This window comes from Oryzias latipes, chromosome 15 (assembly GCF_053564925.1).
Source record: "Oryzias latipes strain Hd-rR chromosome 15, Olatipes_Hd-rR_3.1".
NCBI lineage: Eukaryota > Metazoa > Chordata > Actinopteri > Beloniformes > Adrianichthyidae > Oryzias > Oryzias latipes.
In genome coordinates this window covers 25,792,779-25,811,503 of record NC_136251.1, presented here as the reverse complement: position 1 = coordinate 25,811,503, position 18,725 = coordinate 25,792,779, and the positions used below count along the sequence as shown (strand labels likewise).

General features: G+C 39.6%; 1 protein-coding gene across 2 annotated transcripts; it reads left to right on the top strand.

The window, feature by feature from the left end:
- The first annotated feature begins 742 nt into the window (after positions 1–742).
- On the top strand, positions 743–17,587 carry ercc6 (excision repair cross-complementation group 6). 2 transcript variants are annotated; one of them, XM_004077405.5, is made up of 22 exons: positions 743–876; positions 1,354–1,614; positions 2,257–2,485; positions 2,777–2,897; positions 3,003–3,117; positions 4,160–4,871; positions 7,418–7,549; positions 7,850–8,008; positions 8,669–8,804; positions 9,126–9,296; positions 9,576–9,752; positions 10,788–10,904; positions 11,720–11,815; positions 12,394–12,612; positions 13,021–13,131; positions 13,302–13,421; positions 13,894–13,988; positions 15,293–15,438; positions 15,524–16,054; positions 16,141–16,309; positions 16,399–16,477; positions 16,564–17,587. In XM_004077405.5, exons 2-22 carry the CDS (start codon positions 1,425–1,427, stop codon positions 17,011–17,013), a joined length of 4,275 nt encoding a protein of 1,424 aa, XP_004077453.1. In that variant the 5' UTR covers positions 743–876; positions 1,354–1,424; the 3' UTR covers positions 17,014–17,587. The 2 variants fall into 2 exon arrangements, with proteins under 2 accessions (XP_004077453.1, XP_078788110.1); XM_078931984.1 differs by having other exon boundaries at positions 873–949.
- The last annotated feature ends 1,138 nt before the right edge of the window (positions 17,588–18,725 follow it).

Genomic DNA, 18,725 nt, shown 5'->3' with positions numbered 1-18,725 from the left:
ATACTTAGCAATATTTACATTTTAGACATGCACACAGGGTGATCTTCTCAAAATTGAAAGGAATTATGCTTTTCAAGAAAACAATGTTTTATTTCTTCAAACACAACTTATTTTCTGCTGCAGTTACATGTGATGTGCCCGACTTGCATAGTGCAACTGGAACTGAAAAATTCACTGCACAACATGATAGAATCAATCTGTTCTAATAAATATGAGTTGTTCACTCAGCTTTTTGTCAAACCATGTAAAGTAATCATATAGTGCCATCTAGAGGTCATTTGTTTTATATATATATATATATATATATATATATATATATATACACACACACACACACTTCACTTTTTTCATATTTACTTTTTTCAGATCAGTTATTTATATTTTTCCATCACACATACAAATTAGTAAAAATAAACATCTAAATGTATAAATAGATATATGAATAAATATATAAATAAATGAATAAGTAAATAAAAATAAAATTTAAAAAAGTCATAAGACACAAGTATTAATAAAATCTAATGACAAAGATGAATAATGTATTATTTAAATAAGAAGGCCAAACATGATTTCGTCTCACAGATCAAGTATTAAAATCAAGTGCATATTTTTTGTCATCATTTAAATAAGTCTTGACCTGAGGCTGAATATGAAAAGGATATGCTGAAATTAAAATATAAAATACTACTACTAATAATAATTGTATCCGTTTTCATTTGTGCTTTTAGAAAAATTGAGTGGCGTTACAATTGTAAACCTACAGGAGGCGCTCCATATCCCTCTTGTCGCGTGCTCGTCGGCACCGGAAACAAAGAAGCAGTCCGGGCAGAAACATGACATAATTCAAGCTAGTGCTGTTGTGTAACTACACACGCTGTGAGTGACTTCTGCCATTATCGCTTCAATGTTTGTTGGTTTTAATGTGTAATATTTAATACTAACAATTCAGGTATCACATTTATTATCTTGAGTTAACTCAAACATGCTAGTTTAATAGAATCCGAAACGGTTCCCGAGTCCAAACAGCTGTTAGCTTAGCTAGTTTAGTTAACGGATGGAGCGACGTAAACAATAGACGTCTGCGAAGAAAAAATTAAATCAAAGTTAAACTTTGCTAACGGCTAGTTGTCTTGTTACCTTTATTATCAATTGTTATAACACTGGGTTAATGTATAATTATTGGGTTCGGGTGTGATTTTTCCAAACTGTGATAACAGTTTGAGCCATTGAAAATCCTCCAAACTTTACTTACTGGCTAGAAGTTCTAGAACTAGACGGCAGTATAGTTTTTGTTATCATATTCTGCTTCGCCAACACTGTTTTAACTTCATTTTTTATTTTACCTTTTTACAGACTGCTCATTTACAATTGGCTCGATGCTGGATTGAACCCAAACAACTCTGTCTGTCGGCAGCTGCATCACTATGCCTGCCGAAGGCACAGAGGAGCAGGCGTCTCTGTCCAGCCCTGCCAGTGCTGCCCTCACTTTAGGATGGCCAGAGGATGAGGGAGCTGCAAGGGGCAAAGCCCCGTGCTCCTTCCCTGAGAACACCCAGGGTTCCGAGGCAGCTGCAGCCTATCCCACATGTCCTGGGCCCGGGGACAACGACAATGGTGAGTCGTTTAAAGAGCTTTATTCAATCTATGAAAAAGCCAATAAAAACATTGCCTTTGGAAAAAGCCTGTAGCAGTGATGTTGGTGTTACAGTTCGAGGCCCACAAGCTCCCTGCCTCACTCCATTCTGATGCATCCACCTGCTGACGAATAGATCCATGTACCTCTTTGTTTTCCTCATCCAAGCTGGCATCTGAATCAAAACTGTACGGCTGGATAGCTCTTGTATTGTTCATCTTTTTTCTTGCGCCAGTAATGTTAGGTTGGGGTTTGGGGGGGGCTGTAAGCTAGTGGGAGAGCATGTAAACAAATAGATGATGGGAAATGAGGACAGGCTTACTCAGACTAATTTCTGATGAACTCCTGCTGTTTTTTGAGTTTGCCTAAAAATGGAATAATCTTAAAGGCCACTGGAAACGATTTTAGAATACATCAAAAGTTATTGGAGTTGGCATTTAATGTGATACTGAAGTAGAAGCGCAAAAAGTAACAACTTAAGGGTGTTGTCACTGGTTACTTACATGCGAACATTTTACAGTTATTAAGAGATTTCAATACTTAAGTATAACTTCATTTAACTATTTCAAATGTTTTTTTTCCGGCAGATTTGCTCACAATAGTTTTTTATTTGCTTCTCTTAGGTAGCAAAAGGTCAGGAGCTATATTGCACATTGACCGACAACGCATCCAGGAAGCCTCTGCCAGTTCTGGAGCTGATGAACTCCAGGGTCTTGGTGTGGCTGTTTATGACCAGGATGTACTTGAGCAAGGTGTCCTGCGGCAAGTGGATGAAGCGATCCAGGAGTCTAGTCAGGCTGCTGCTAAAGCTGAGGCTGAGAAGGAGTACCACTCTGTGCTGGATGATGTGAGGTAAAGGACGATGCTTAAAAAGCAATGTTAATACACCTCTTTTATTCATTTTTTGGTTAACTTGAAGTGTTTTTAAGGAAAAGGTCATTAATTTAGTTTTACGGACAAAACACTTCTGTGAAACTGTGGATGGACCAAAATATTTAGGCTCAGATGGTGAGGATGATCTTAAAATTGTTAGCCCGATGGGTTAACCTTTTTTATATTCTAGTGGAAGTTATATTAATTTCATTTTAAAGTCATAACCTAATAGGAGTGTGAAAAAACAAAGTCTTGTCTTTTGTGTTTCAGATCTGTTACGGTCTCTCTGAAGCACATCAACAAGATAATTGAGCAACTTTCTCCATATGCAGAATCCAGCAAAGATATAAGTCGAAAGATTGAATCTGTCAAAAGGCAAAAGGAAAATAAGGTAAAAAAATATATATATAAAGGTATTTCTTAAGGGTAGTGTACTGTTTAATTGGTAATATTTAAAAACAGACTGTGGAATTGATGACAAAAACTTTTTATCCAGGAAAAACAGCTGAAAAAAATCAGGGCGAAACAGAAGCGGCTTCAGGCCATTCTGGGAGGAGAGGACTCTCAGCGAGTGGAAGCGGAACTTTTGGCTGAAGATGATGAAGAAGAAGGTAAAGGCTCCTCCCTGTGAACCCTTAGATTCCTCTACTGTATTACCAGTCTTCTTATCCAATCACTAATGAAAAAACACTTGCTGTGTCTTAATTTTCACGACATGCTGCTTCTCCCCTCAGCGGGATCTATTACAGTGTGAAGGGCGTTTCTCAATTTCTGTCATACTAATTGTGATTAACACAGACACTTAACTAAACATTTGTTATGGTAGCAGCTCAGTCATTTAGTCATTTGGACATGGTGGAGGAATCCTGCTAATGTTTACAGCCAAAATATGAAAGGGGAAATTTATAATGCCTTAGATCAGATTGACCCATGCTTTTGTATGGTTGACATTCAATTGTGACTTCAGTTGAAATTCAGCAGCAAAAAAACACCTTAAGTCTGCTTTGTTCAATTTTGACGAGCGTCTGCAAGTTATGGACTGAATCACCTGACTTGAGTAACATTGTGGTCTTCTATAGTCCACGCATTCAAAACTGTAATGGGGAAAAGGTGACTGTAGCAAGTGGATATTTGATCTTTTCAGTCATCTTGAACCTATCTGGGCATTCTAATGTTTGACCTGACATTATTGCCCACTGAACTGCTGCTATAAAGACGCCTATAATCTTTTTGGGAGAGGGGATTCCCACCGATCATCAAATTTTGAAATAATGAGACCAACTTTATTGGATCTAACATCCAAACAATGTAATCGGTCATTCAAATAATCCTTTTTTTCCGGTCTTGTTCATTGAACCTCAGCAGACCAGCAAGACTTTATCGCAGTGCTCAAGTAGAGTTAACGGTTTTCATGTGATTCTCTGCTAAGATATTCAAGTCTAATTTTAGTGGAGCTTAGTATATTTTATACTTTTTTCTGGTGGTGGATAACTACTTGTTATTTATGCCAAAAATTCATCAAAAAATAACTTGTGTTTTCATCTACAAATTAGCACAATCTCCGTTTGAACTTTTTTTCCGCATTGTCTTAAACTGCTAGTTTTTGACAGGCACTGATTTTAGATATAACATTGGATTTATGTCTCTTACTAGAACCTGGACCCTCCACACTGGGCAGCATGCTCATGCCAGCTCAGGAGACTGAATGGGAGGAGCTTATTCGTAAAGGTCACATGACCCCTTTTGGAACCAGAATACAACAGAAAGAGGCAAAGAAAGAACCTCGGAAGCTGATGTTGGCTGAGAACTCAGCGTTTGACGAGTACTTGGCAGATCAGGCCAAGATGGCAACTGAGAGGAAAAAAGTGCCACTTTTAAGGAAGAAGAAGAAAAGCGCATCTTTCAGCTCAACTGAGGGGACAAGTAGTAAAATTCCAAAAACGGTTTTCTCATCTAAGGACAAGAAACTGAAGAAGCGCATGCGAAAGCTGCAGATAACTGCTTTGAAGGCACATCCCAAAGCTCGACCCAAAGCTGAGCCCCAGCCGCCCAAACGGAAGAGGAAGAGACACACGGAGGGAGAGGAAACGGACAGTGAAGGATCAGAGTACCTGCCCAGTGAGGAATTTCTGGATCTTGACCAAGAAGAGAGAGAAGCTATGCTTGAGGGTTTTGGGGAGGATGATGATGATAATGAGTATGAACTTAAACCTTATAAGAGAAAACCAGAGCATTGGAGGAAGAAGAAAGCAAACGATGATGAGGAATACCACCCTGACAGTTCAGATGAAGAGGAAAATGGCAGTGGTAAAATGAAGAGATATAAAGACGATGGAGATGTGGAGTACTACAGGCAACGAATAAGGTATTACAGTGTATTTCATGTGGTACAATTATTTATTAAATCGCAGGAAATGTTTAATAATTCTCATGAAGTGTGTGCAGACACAAGTGGTTCCCTCACACTGGTGAATTTATTTAAAATTGGCAAACACACAGTAAAAACTGATGAAAAATAGCCAATTAACTCTTGTAAAAATAAAAGACAAATCTCTGTATTAAACATTTGTAAAATAAACTTATTTCATTAGCTGTGTGCTACCAAAGGAATAGACTTCTTTCTTCTTTTAACTCCTTTGCTTGAAGAGTAAAGAGTTTGCTTAAATGACGCTGATCTTATGACTTTTTCTCTTTTGACCTAACTGCAGCGTCATCTGAAGGTAGAAATGACACATGATAAAACAAGCCTTAATAGCCATTAACAGACTCATGATCATAAAAATAAAATATGCAGTTGCAGCTTTTATTGGATGAGTTTGTCTGTGAATACTTTACACAAGTGAAAAAAGGGTTAAAAGGATATATATTTCTATGATTTATAGTAATGTCAGATGGGCCTTTTATGTCTTTCACTTGGCGTAGTCCTTTTAACCCAAAAAAAAAAAAATCAGTTTCTAAAGAATGAAGTTTTGATTTCATCATTGTGTGTTTGAGGTCATTAATTGTTAAACTTTTTTGTAAAGCTTTAAACCCACAGCGGTAAATCTGCATCTGAAATAACTTCCCGAAACAGTTTCATTCATAACCAAAATTGAAAAGTTTCGAATCTGTGGAGGAGAAGTGACGTTGCAATTGTGGAAATGATTCAGCAGAAAGAAATATTCAAATAATTTATCATAAATATGCTCCAAACGAAATAAATAAAAGTGAAAGTGTCAAAGTAAAGAAGTGATCTACATTTTTAGTTCCCTTTCCTTAGTGTTCATAGGTAGAAAAGTTAGCGTGGATCCCTGTAAATCATCGTCACAGAACAAATTGAGCATCACATTTGTAATGGCACTGGTACAAATGGTCTATTGTTGTTATTTTCTTTACCTAAGGAGAAAGCAGTTTGTTTTCGCTGGCTCCGTGCTGCAAAAAAGAGAGTTAATCCCAGATGAGATTGGCAGCTGTTTCTTGACTTAGCAAATTCACTCGGTACTCTCCTTCTCTCTCTGGTCTTGCTCCGGCCTAATTATCTTCCCGCACATGGCTTTACATGCTCACTCATTCTAATGCTCAAATTAATGGAAGAGCAGCCCTAATGAGATTTCATATTTATAGCCGTCAAATAAATTGTGTTGGCATGTGTCCTTTTTCTACACTAAAGTGACTGAATGTCAATTCGACAGCATTGACACGGCATGGATGGTGAGGCTGGCTAATGCGGAGAATGATATTATTAGTGTAGGCGGTATTTCTAGTTGAGTTTAGGGATAGAGTGGGGGCAGAAAAGTGTAATTAACTGAACCAATGCTTAGTCTTGACTTAATTAGAGAGTGTGGTCTCCCAGGCCCAGCTAAAGGACCGGGTTCGTAGCAGGGTGACAGGACCAGGCCCAAATGAAGATGGATTCTTATCTTCTGCACCTCACACCTTTCTGGGGAACGTGCACTACTAATTGTCTGTATCAATCTTCATTTGCAGCACAACGATTCTGCTTCTAACTGCCCTCTTCCCTACACTATTAAAAGTATTCTCTTTACATTTACCTTTTTCTTGAGATGGTCCACCATACAGGACAAACAAAACAAACAAACAAAAAACTGCATAGTGGATGAGATGCAAATTTAAAATATTGCACAGTTTGCCCTACATTTAATGACCATTAGATCCGTGTCGACAAAAGTGAGGTGGTTTTAATGGGCTTGTTGCCAATGAAGTGATAGAACAGCCGACTGACAGGTGATAGAGAAGTTACCAACAATTGCTTCCTTCTCACAAATTGACCCAACTAAGCTTGAGCATAATGTTCGCTTCATTCCTCCTTTTTTTAAAGTCCTACTTTGATTATCTTTTGATCTATTTTAAAAGCTTTCCCAGTGTTCTTTTAATTATGGTTATGCCATTTTTAGCCAAAATCAAAAAACCTGTGTCGTTTTCTAGGACATAGTTTCTGCAGAGCAGCAGAAGTTCTTTAGAAATTCCCCTCTGAGTTGTGGGCGGGACCGTTGGTGTGGAGTAAGCCCGGCCCCTTCCCATTATCCATTAGTTTTTGTGCTTTCCCGCTAGCTTACAGCCCTGCACACCCCCAACCTAACATCAGAGGTGCAACAAAAATGATGAGCAATTATTGAAGCTATCCAGCTGTACAGTGTTGAGCCGGACGGCAGCTCAAAAGCACCGTTTTCATCTAAGTGGATCTTTAACATTTAAAGACTAGGAGTCGTACAGTTGGAAGTCTCTTGCATCACCTTAAATGAACTTCTTTATTGAAATAAATTCCCGCCTACAAGTTTCAAGTCAGAAAAAATTAAATAATACAAAAATGTTTGCAGACCTCAGCTTTCTGTGTTTTTTTTATACATGATTGACATGCCATTGCTGTCAAAGCAGACAAGCGTCATCATTATGAGCTTTTTTTCTCACTAGGCGATGGAAACGAAATCGCCTTCGAGAAAAGGAAGAGAAGAGAGAAAGAGGTGAAGAGATGTCAGATGACAGCGATGCAGAGTTTGACGAAGGCTTCAAAGTTCCAGGTTTCCTCTGGAAAAAACTTTACAAGTGAGTTCAGTATAAAGCTTTGATATGTGATAAGACTGAGCACTGTGCCCTGGACTGTTCCACACCCACTGAACTACTACTGAAACCGTCGCTCTTGAATTAGGATTAGCTGATAAATATTTTTGTTTGAACTTTAAAGTTCTTGTAAAACACTTTAAAGTGATTGAGGACTAAAATATTTCAAGACAAAGACTGAAACCTGAAAGTTTTTCATAGCTGACCGAAAGGTTAAAATTCAAGACAGATCTTTTGAGAGTGTCTCAGCATGATTAGATGTGAGCAAATTTGTTGTGTTGTCAGGTACCAGCAGACAGGTGTGCGCTGGATGTGGGAACTTCATTGTCAGCAGGCCGGCGGCATCTTGGGAGATGAGATGGGATTGGGCAAAACCATCCAGGTCATCAGCTTTCTGGCTGGGCTGAGCTACAGCAAACTAAGGACTAGAGGGTCCAACTACAGGTACAGAGACGCACACTGAGAACAAGCAGCGTCCAGAGCCCGTGTGTCTGTATGGTATGAATATTTGATTAGGGGGAATTCTGCTTGAGAGTATTCATCTGAATTATTAAACATGTTTCAATTATCAGACTCTTCACTTTCTTACTGCAGACATCAGAGAAATACTGGCCCTCTGTTTGAGAGAGACTGTTTTAAAAAAACTTTAGACGTGAAGCAGTATAAGGTGTATAATAGGCACCAGAAAAAAAACGGAGGTAATTTTGATTAAAACCTGTTTTTAATTCAGAAGTGACACTCATGCAGACAGCTTGTGGAGCTTCCCTGTTGGTCAATACTCTGTCTACTATAGACGCCCACAAATTGATTGCTTACAAACTCAATTATGGCTCAGTATCAATAGCTTCCACCAGGCAGAGCTTCATACCGGCCCATTAGCGCATCATTGTGTGTTTATGTATTTTTGACAACGTTCTTGTAAATATTTTCATGCACTTTCTTATTTTAGAAACAAATATTAGGTGTAAAGTACAGACTAATTTTTGTTTACTTGATAAATGTGTTCAGTTTTCCCTTTTTTTATTATTAATTTGTTTTTGCTTTAGTCCAGAAAACATTTACTAGAGTCTTCATTAATGTTTTCTTTTTTGTGTGTTTTCTCAGATATGCTGGTCTGGGTCCAACAGTTATTGTGTGTCCAGCCACAGTCATGCACCAGTGGGTCAAAGAGTTTCACACCTGGTGGCCACCTTTCAGAGTTGCCGTTCTCCATGAAACCGGCTCCTTCACCAGCAAAAAGGTAAAGGTTTTTTGTTTACCTTGCTCAAAAATAATGTACTTTTTGAATCACAAAATAAAGAAGAATTCGACAGTGTCCCTTTTAATATTTTGTACACATCCTAATTAATGTTCTTGTGACATTTGTTTTATGATGGAGGTCTTATATAAAGGAAATTAGGCTCAAAACAGCATTTCTGAGTATTTCTGTATTTGAATAATTGCGAGTCAGGAACAGAAGAATAAATTCCGTTTGAAAAAGAGGTTATTTGTGACGTAGAAAATATAAGCGTCAAGTATACAGACAGTTCAAATGTTTCCGGTCTTTTTTCCTGTTTTGTAGGAAAAACTCATTCCAGAAATAGCCTCGTGTCATGGGATCCTCATTACCTCATATTCAGCTGTAAGAAATTTGCAGGACATCCTAATACGTTATGACTGGCACTATATCATACTGGACGAGGGTCACAAGATCAGGAATCCAAATGCTGCAGTCACTGCTGCTTGCAAGCAGGTGCGTTTGCTCCGTGGTTCCTTTGGAATTGAGGCGGGGTTATCACTTCCATGATACTTAATTCTATTCTCTATACGATTTTTTTAATTCTAATAAATATGAATTTACCAGTTTTATACCAAACAAATTTTGTTTGGTGATGTAAAACTGTTTTCACACAACTTGTTGTCTTTTGGGTAAAACAAGGAATTTTTACAATTAAAACTAAATACAAGTGTTTCTCTATCCAGCACTATTTCTTTTGCTGTAAAGTGTTTCTGACTTTCTTGGTTTCTGCAGTTTCAAACTCCTCACAGGTTCATACTGTCCGGATCACCGATGCAGAACAATTTGAAGGAGCTGTGGTCTCTGTTTGACTTTGTCTTCCCTGGTAAACTCGGGACGCTGCCCGTCTTCATGGAGCAATTCTCTGTGCCTATTACCATGGGAGGATACAGCAACGCCTCACCTGTGCAGGTACGTGAACAGGCACAGTCAGGGAGCTCCTACAACAGCTTTGAAGTGCTGAAATATTTTAAAGCCAACGATCACACAGTTTAAGTCAGTTTCACTCGCAGTTGAGAAGAGGTAAAAGGGAGCAGCTTAGAGGAAGAGACGGTGGACCAACGGAGCCATTAAAAGCAGCGCTGGATAATGTAGGCTCATATATGAAGGAACTTCAGTTCCTCCTTAATGTGTGAGAGAGAAAGAGGCTAAAGTAAAGAGGCATCTAAATTGTAGCCCTTTGTCATTAGTGTTCAATCGTTATTAACCCACTGACTGTACAGATTTAATTATTTAGGCTGGCTATTGATGCTTTTTCCGCTGTCGATAATAAAAACCTTTACTAATTATTAATGTTATTAAATGGTCAGAGAGGACAAAGCTTTGCTGCTTTATCCTGAAATCCTCAGAGCAGCAGAGCGGGCCTCTCAGTTGAAACATAAAGAGAATGTATGTGCAAATATCTGTTTGGGAAAATCTACAGCTAAGGGGGTGGGGCCTGATGAGCAAGTGGATATTGGATCCATTACTGAAATGTGCATTTATGCACCCCCCCATTCAATGGGAATCCACTCAGCAGCTTGTGCTGAGATCGCTTGATCCTCTTCGGCTGCTTTCCAATCTCGCCTCCATTTAGCCCCTGGATCTCTCCCCCTGCCGATTTTATTGTCCCCTCCAGCACTGCCAACAGTGTCTTTGATCCCCCCGTGGACTCCCAGAGAGTTAATGTTTAAAGAGCAAACTGGCTTTTAGCACAGAGTCTGTATAAAGTGGAGTAGACCCTTTGCAGGGGGTTTCTTAACTCCTACCAGCCCCCATCTTAAAATGAAGATGTTCAGCAATTGTGATGAAAGAAAAAGCGTTTTGACCCTAGGGGCCAAAAAAGTACTGATTAAAGTTTAATGGCTTACAACATTGAGTAGGGCGGCAGGACAAGTGTCAGAGTTCAGAAACCATGAAGATAGGAGTCTGTCTGTCCTCTAAGGTCTAATTGTTCTCAATACACAGGTCCAGACGGCATATAAGTGTGCGTGTGTGCTGAGGGACACCATAAATCCTTACCTGCTCAGAAGAATGAAGGCAGACGTCAAGGCCAACCTCTCCTTACCCGACAAGAACGAGCAGGTACTCCCAACCCCGTAACGACAGAGATGTTTGTGTCTTTTGATGAGACTTCCTGTTCTCGATCTGCAAAGTGCTTGATTAATGTGTGTTAAATGAATTTGTATAGATGGCCCTTGTCAGGTAAACCAGCTAATAAAGTCCTAGTAAAGTAAAAGAAGCTGGTATTCATTTAAGTGGCTGGTCTCCAGTCTGTCCTCCTGCCTGATGCTGGTTGACTTCTCTGCCCACTCCTGCTCATTAAGATCAATCCCTCAGGACCGTGTTTGCTTTAAAAGCCACAATGCTTCCCAATCATTTCTGTTCTCACTCAACTCACTTCATCAAGTGGCTTTAAAGTGGATTTTCACTGTCCTTTTCAAACGTATGCTACGCACATGCAGGGCATGTGATGAAGCGGTGCAAACCTCGTGAATCTTGCTCCAGGCTTTATTCCATAGCTCTATTCTGATAGATGAAAGACTTTGTGTCATATAATTCCAACCGGACACAAACTGCAATTATTAATTTCTTCTTTGTGAACTTTTTTCAAACAGTTGGTGCTTCCGTGTTTTAAATTGGAAGCTACCCATACGTGACTACCAAAGCCGAGTCCCTGAATGGTCAAATGGTTTAACTTTTGACGCGCATTCAGTGGCTGCGTTTCTTTTTGTACATAGAGCCTGAAAACTGACCTAAAAGAGTTTTGAAGCCTCAAATGTGCATATACATGCGTTTACATAAAGTTTTCATAAACGTTTTTTTGGAGCGTGCATTTCTGAGCCTGGTGTGAACGTAGCATCAGACTCACCTCAAGGTGTGTTTGTTTGCTCCTGTAGGTGCTGTTCTGCAGACTAACAGAGGAACAACGGCAGGTCTATCAGAGCTTCTTAGATTCTAAAGAAGTCTACCAAATACTGAATGGTGACATGCAGGTGAGTTTTTTAAAGTGTTTTGGTTTTTGTGTGGATTGTTGTAATGTTTTTTTTTTCCATGTTTGCTCACAAGGACATCTGCTCCTTTCGCTTTTTCAATCCTTCATTTATAAATTCTGCTTTGTCGATTTCTTTCAGACAGGTTTGTGTGTATTTTTTAAGAGATGTTGGATAGTTGTTGCTCCCTTAAAGAACAGTGTCCAGTTGTTCCTCTCACATTAGCTGGACTCTAGAGAGACAAACTACCATTTATCACCACTGACCAAATAGGCGTGGAGGAAGCGATGGGGCTGACCCGATTGTGCTTGCACACACTCTCATAGATATATTCAGTGGTCACTCTCAGTCCATTAACCACCATTACTAATGCAGTGGCCGCTGGGCCCTCATCAAGAAACACAGCCTTTATCGTCCCTAAATAAATTATGTAATTCATTCCTGTAGACTAAAGTAAATGTGTGTATTTGTTTAAAGGTACAGCATTGCAAAATGCACTAAATTTGATCAATGTGTTGTCACTAGCGCTTTCCCCATAAAAGATAATGGTTTGTCTTCATTTGTTTCCTCTTTGTGCTCAGGTGTTCTCAGGTTTGATAGCACTGCGCAAGATTTGTAACCACCCGGACCTGTTCTCGGGTGGCCCCCGGATGCTGAAGGGAATCCCCGAGGACCAGCTAACCGAGGAGGAACACTTTGGCTTTTGGAGACGCTCAGGGAAACTGATAGTGGTGGAGTCCCTACTTCGGCTCTGGTTCAAACAAGGCCACAGGGTTCTTCTCTTCTCTCAGTCTAGACAGGTGAGCGACACAAAGTTTATATTTTGGAAAGTGTTTGGAAAATGAGGCATAAATCAATCTGTTGTGTCTTTATGATGATTTAAATATGTTATCTTAGAGATCTAGAGGTAGCAATATTGTGTTTTTGCTGCTTCTCCATCTAAAATGTTGCATGTGTTGCTGTGATTATGTGAGAGGCAGAGTGTGTGTATAAAAGAGGTCCCAGCTGTTCCAGTCAATACCAATGAGATTATACCTCAGAGGGAACCTGAGACCATCCCTGTTGGCATCTCTGTCCATGTAATATTAATCTGCATCTAATCCTTTTAGAGCTAATCCAAACCTCACTCCCCGTTTCCTCTTCTCTGCCTCCCTTTCCTGTCCTCTTTTTCTGTGTGTCGTTGTCACTATGATCTTCTTGTGTTCCAGATGCTGGATATCTTGGAAGTATTTGTAAGAGAGAACAACTACTCATACCTGAAAATGGATGGAACAACCACGATAGCTTCTCGACAGCCATTGATTGCTCGCTACAACCAGGTAAGGATCATCCTTCCTGGCTCGGAGAATTAACCATGAAAATCCCATCACTGAGCCCTAACTGATGCTGATCTGGAATCAAGCGAAACTTGATTCTGCATTATGTGATAACAACTCCACTGTAGAAGTTTGCAAGTATGAATTGCTGATTCTTGTTTATCTTATTACAGGACAGATCCATCTTCATTTTCTTGTTGACCACTAAAGTTGGAGGTCTGGGAGTCAATCTGACTGGAGCCAACAGAGTCATCATCTATGATCCAGACTGGAACCCCAGTACAGACACACAGGTTAGACGCTCACTGGAAGCATTTTGCAAGATGACATGACATCAAACTTTAATTAAATCAAACTTAATTAAATAGGAGCTTTTCATGCTTTACAGTAAAAAAAAAGGGTTGTCACAAAAATGTTAACTAAAACCAACCAACGCAACTGCCATCGCCTCCGTTAGCACACACACCACACGACCCCACACACAAATATAAAAACAGGACTGTAATTATAAAACAAACTTATGGCTTTGCTCTGCTGTCAGGAAGCAGTTCATTGGGAACCTATTTATATCAGGAACCAGCTCAGCCACATGAACACTAGTGCCTACCCAGATCCGGACAGGATATGTTTCTTGCCTTTCACCTTTTTTGTTTGTTTTGTTTACTAAAAAGTTAAAATGCTTTCTAAAAAGTGTTAAAAATGAGAGTAATCATTCCTGATTTTTGTGGTTCATCACTTTGTTGACTGCATTTTTTGTGCCAAAAGGCCAGAGAGCGAGCATGGAGAATCGGTCAGACGTTGCAAGTAACGATCTACAGACTATTGACCGCAGGCACCATCGAAGAGAAAATCTACCACAGGTAATGAATGCTTTTGTACACCAAATACACTACATTGCAAGAACTACACAAGTGTATCCGAATTCTTGAATGTCAACTCTTCACACAAAGATTTGTCCTTTGAATGACTTTCCACTTTTAAAACATTAAAATTGACAATTCTTTTTACATCAGCTCCTTTTAGACATTTCAACTAATAACATTTTTTAAGTCTAAATTCTATCTCTGCTTTGGAGACTAGACCAGAAGGGTTCACTGTAATGCAGTGCTTCTCAATTATTTTTTGCGAGCCCCCCTTAGGAAAAAGAAAATGTTTCACCCCCCCCCACACACACACACACACACTCACACTCTCGCCGCGAAAACAATATATTAGTTTAGTATCTATAGAAATTGTGTAATTATACCTAAAATTGTATCTTTTAACAATAACAAAAGAAAAAAAACAGTATAAATCCACTTTCAAACAAATATTAACTTTATTTTGCCACACAGAAACCGTTATATTCTAAAACAGAAAAGAAGCTTAAAGTGCCTAAAATAAAAAAATCTGTCAGTCCTTATTTAAACTAGAAACATTTTTGACCAACTGAACCATTTGATGCTGAGAAAAAAAATTGTCAATAAATAATGTTAAATGTAAATTGATCAGAAATATTAACACAACAGCATCAATATATTTAACGTTTTTAGTCTGAAGAAACGGGTAAAAAAAAACATTGTGCAGATTTTTTTCTAAATGATTGATTGTTTATTTATGATCTTATAAAGTGCAGCTGTTTTCCTGCATTACATGCTGTCTTTCTGTCAAATACTGACAAACTAAAGGACAGGCAGACAAAGAATATATTGATGGAAAATAAAGACGTCATTAAAATACCTACAATAGTTAATAAAGAATGGCATTATTAGAAGAGCTGAGTGAGCTAAAGGCACGAGATGATCCTGGTGTTGCGCAACAAGGGAGCGCTCCGCATGCGCGTTCCACCTCGCAGCCAGAGCCCACTACCCCTCCCCTCTCGTTCTCACACACGCGAGCCGTGTGTGACAGGAGCAGCTGCAGGGACGGCAGTTCACAGTTTCAGGCTGTTACAAACACTGTCATATAACGGATAATAGGAAACCAATGGGGGCGCAGATATTTTTCCAAGCACTGAGCCGCTGTCACCGCCCCCCTTTTGCGCCCTGAGCAATTGCCCGTATTATCTGTACCTAATACCGCTACTACTGCGCGCCCTCCCCCTGGCAGGGGCATGCCCCTCTTTTTGAGAAGCACTGCTGTAATGTAAAGTAACATATATTTTGTTTTTCTTCCAAAAATCCAGGCAAATCTTTAAACAGTTTCTGACCAATCGTGTTCTGAAGGATCCGAAACAAAGACGGTTTTTCAAGTCTAATGACATCTATGAACTCTTCACTCTGGCTGACCCAGATGGATCTCAGGGAACAGAAACCAGTGCTATATTTGCAGGTGTGTTCTCATCACACATCCATTACTAAGTTAAAGAGAATGTCATAAAATTGCTGTTGATGAGGTTATTTTTGGTTTAAAACAGGCACGGGCTCTGACGTCAAAGTGACCAAGAAACCAGCGAGGCCGAAGCTCACGAACAACCATTCACACTCCTCAGCAAACCAAAGAGAAGCTGCTCCAACCAGGAAACGCTCCTCCTCAGAAGACACTGCACTCTTCAAAAGTGGTACATCCTTACCTACTCAGGGAAAATTTAGTACATTTACCGACTGCAAAAATATCGACCAAAATGGTTCAGTTGAAGAGACAACTATTCCAGAAAAAAACAACAACAAAGAACCTCATGGTTCAGTCTTACTGAATCATCACCAGCACAAAGACTTTTCTTTAAGCAGTCCTCAGAAACACCGGGAAAAGAGAAAACACTGTGACTCTGCTGATAAACGTAAGAATAAAAAGGTCAAACGCTCACGAGAGGCTCGATTCGAAGGCCACCGCATCTCTCACCTGGTGAAGAAAAGGACTCTTCTGAAGGAGAAGGCTGAAGAAAACACAGCAGAGGAGCAGAAGAAATCGGATGATTACGTCCTGTCAAAGCTCCTTAAGAAATCTGGTAGGAATCATGTGCGAGTGGTTTTTATGTCACACAAACTTTAAACCCGGTTGTTCAGCTGTCTCACTTCCTGTTGCCTTTGTCAGGGATCCACAGTGTGATGCAGCACGACTCCATCATGGAATCCTCCAACCCGGATTATGTTCTTGTGGAAGCAGAAGCCAACAGAGTGGCAAAAGATGCCCTCAAAGCACTAAAGAGTTCCCGGCAGCAGTGCAGATTGCCCTTTAACAGACCCCCTCCTCCACCTGCAAGGTATCCCATCAGTTCCCTGGGGGTGGGATACAGCTCCTCAGATTTACTTCATTTTTTTGTTTTTTTGCCTGATTTACTTTGTGTTTCAGGAAGCGTTTTGGCCAAAAGAGGAATTCCATCTTAGTCGGACGTTCTGTTCAGTCCACCACCACCTCCATCAAATGCAAGGTAACTTATGTTCCCATAAAAACGTATTACAGATGGTAAATTTGACTGATTATTCACTCTATTCTGTGTTTTATCTCTTATTATAGGATAGTTCTATTGTAAAAAAGTCAGCGTTGAAGAAACCTGGTGCAGGAGCTCATTTCAGTGGGGAAGGAGCAGAGAGTGACTCAAACTCTGCCCCGCTATCATCAGCTTCCCTTCTGGCCAAAATGAGAGCTCGAAATCACATCAGCAACCTCTCCAGTCGCGGAGATGCCGAAGAAGAGGACGAGGACAACTCTGAAGCTCCAGGAACCAGTTCTCCTCCTGCTCCACCCACAGAGCACGATGAGCTTTTAGTCGATCTGCGCAACTTTGTTGCCTTCCAGGCAAATGTGGACGGACAGGCCACCACGCAGGAAGTGCTGGAGTATTTCAAACCGAGACTTACACAGGAACAAGTTCCTGTCTTCAGAGAGCTGCTCAGGAGTATCTGCTTTTTTCACAGAACCTCTGGACAGGAGGGCATCTGGAGGTTAAAGGAGCACTTTCGCTGACAGCAGCAGCAGAGAGGAAACACTGCTGTCTCCAGCTACAACGTTTTTACGCAGTTATATTATTGAGGTGCCAAAATCACAGCGGGCCAAAATAAACCATTCTACCATCTTCAGCAACTTCTTGTTACACAATGTTTGTATGGGCAATTTTATAGTTCAAATGGTTGTCAGTTATCTGAAGAAAATTATTTTGTTTAGTGTCTTGTTTGTTTGTTTTTGTCCTTCTTTGTTGTTGTTTTTGAGATTGGCACTTGAGGATTCATCCACAGCTGTATCTGCTTCCATGTCTTTTCAGGGGCATTGTCCAATGGTTATACTTGAATGTAGATGTTTTCTTTCTTTTTTTCCTTAAAACTTTTATTTAAAACTGTTTACATGCATTTTTTTTCCATAGCTGGTGCTTGAATTGAATTACCTCATATCTGTCATGTTGTTTTAGACTTTGAGATGTAACTTCAGATGTAATATATCATTTTATGAATATTACCTCACTGTAAAGTAGGCTTTGAAGAGTACAATGTTCAAAATATGTTGAGACTTCTTTGAAATACATTAAAATGCCAGCCTTTCAGAATAATTCAAGGAACTGTGATGTGGGCAGTAAAAATCACGTTTTATATTAAATTAATGTAAAACATTTTGTTGCATACATTTAAAAAAATAAATCTTTGAAAAAACTTTTCCTTGTATTTTTTGTGTTTTAAGATGGGTCTTAAATTTTCAAATACATAATACATGTATATAAATTGTGTGTGTAGATTACATAAAAATAAAACTATTCTCACTGGCTGAAATATTAAAATTTAAAATAAACATTTATCAATAATACAGAAGAAAAGTGGAAGAAAACCTCTTGATGTCACATTGAATTGCAAAGGTGACATCACCTTTGCAAAGGTGGTGCTGACCATGGTCCTGAAAAGGGCCCCTGCTGCTAAAGGCAACTATTAAAAGCCGTATTTACTGTGAATTAGTAAAAAAAATTCTACCAGATGAGATGATTTCTTTGGGCCTGTTTTCATTCATCAGAGGGTGGATCTGAAAGGCGCTGACAGGAAGCTCTTTAAGGCCTCCACTTCCGCCAGACTTTTCTAGACCAAATATTGGAATGAAGTTATCAACTGTTATTTGATTTCAATTTTCTCCGCGCTTCGCCGAGGTCATAATAACAACTTTATTTTCAGTGGTGCATAAATTAATTACGCGCATTTAATAACTAAAATATCATTATATTCCCCCTTTAATAACATAAACGCTGCACGCCAGGGAAACCCTTAATAGCGCGGGGCCCTGTAACTGGCCATTATCCCCCTGTAATGATATTACAGAACCAATTACGTGCCATTAGACGGGATTTTCTGCACTTTATGTGGTTTAGTCCAATCCCGCACTTCTCTTCTAAATTTCAGCTGCTTCTCGAAGCCTCATTTTGCCTCCACCTCGGAGACGCATGGCGTCTGCGCTCAGTCGTCCCAGATGCGCTTTAAAACTAATTGAAAGGGTCCCGCAGCAGATCATTTATCCGAGGAAGCGAAATAAATCGCCGGACCCCTTGCTGTGAACAAAATCAAAAATTTGGCCTTGTGAGTGTTCTGCATGCGCAACCCCTTGTAAAGTGGACCTTCTAACACACCCTGTCGAGCAATTAGTCTGCCCGACAGTCAATCTAAAACCCAAAAGCAGTCATCCTCCTTTTTTAATATATGAAAGAA

Excerpts from the sequence above, each read along its gene's own strand:
- ercc6 (XM_004077405.5), top strand. The coding sequence starts at position 1,425 with ATGCCTGCCGAAGGCACAGAGGAGCAGGCGTCTCTGTCCAGCCCTGCC. Across the intron at positions 4,872-7,417 it reads TACTACAGGCAACGAATAAG|GCGATGGAAACGAAATCGCC; the intron begins GTATTACAGTGT and ends TTTTCTCACTAG. Across the intron at positions 10,905-11,719 it reads TACCCGACAAGAACGAGCAG|GTGCTGTTCTGCAGACTAAC; the intron begins GTACTCCCAACC and ends TTGCTCCTGTAG.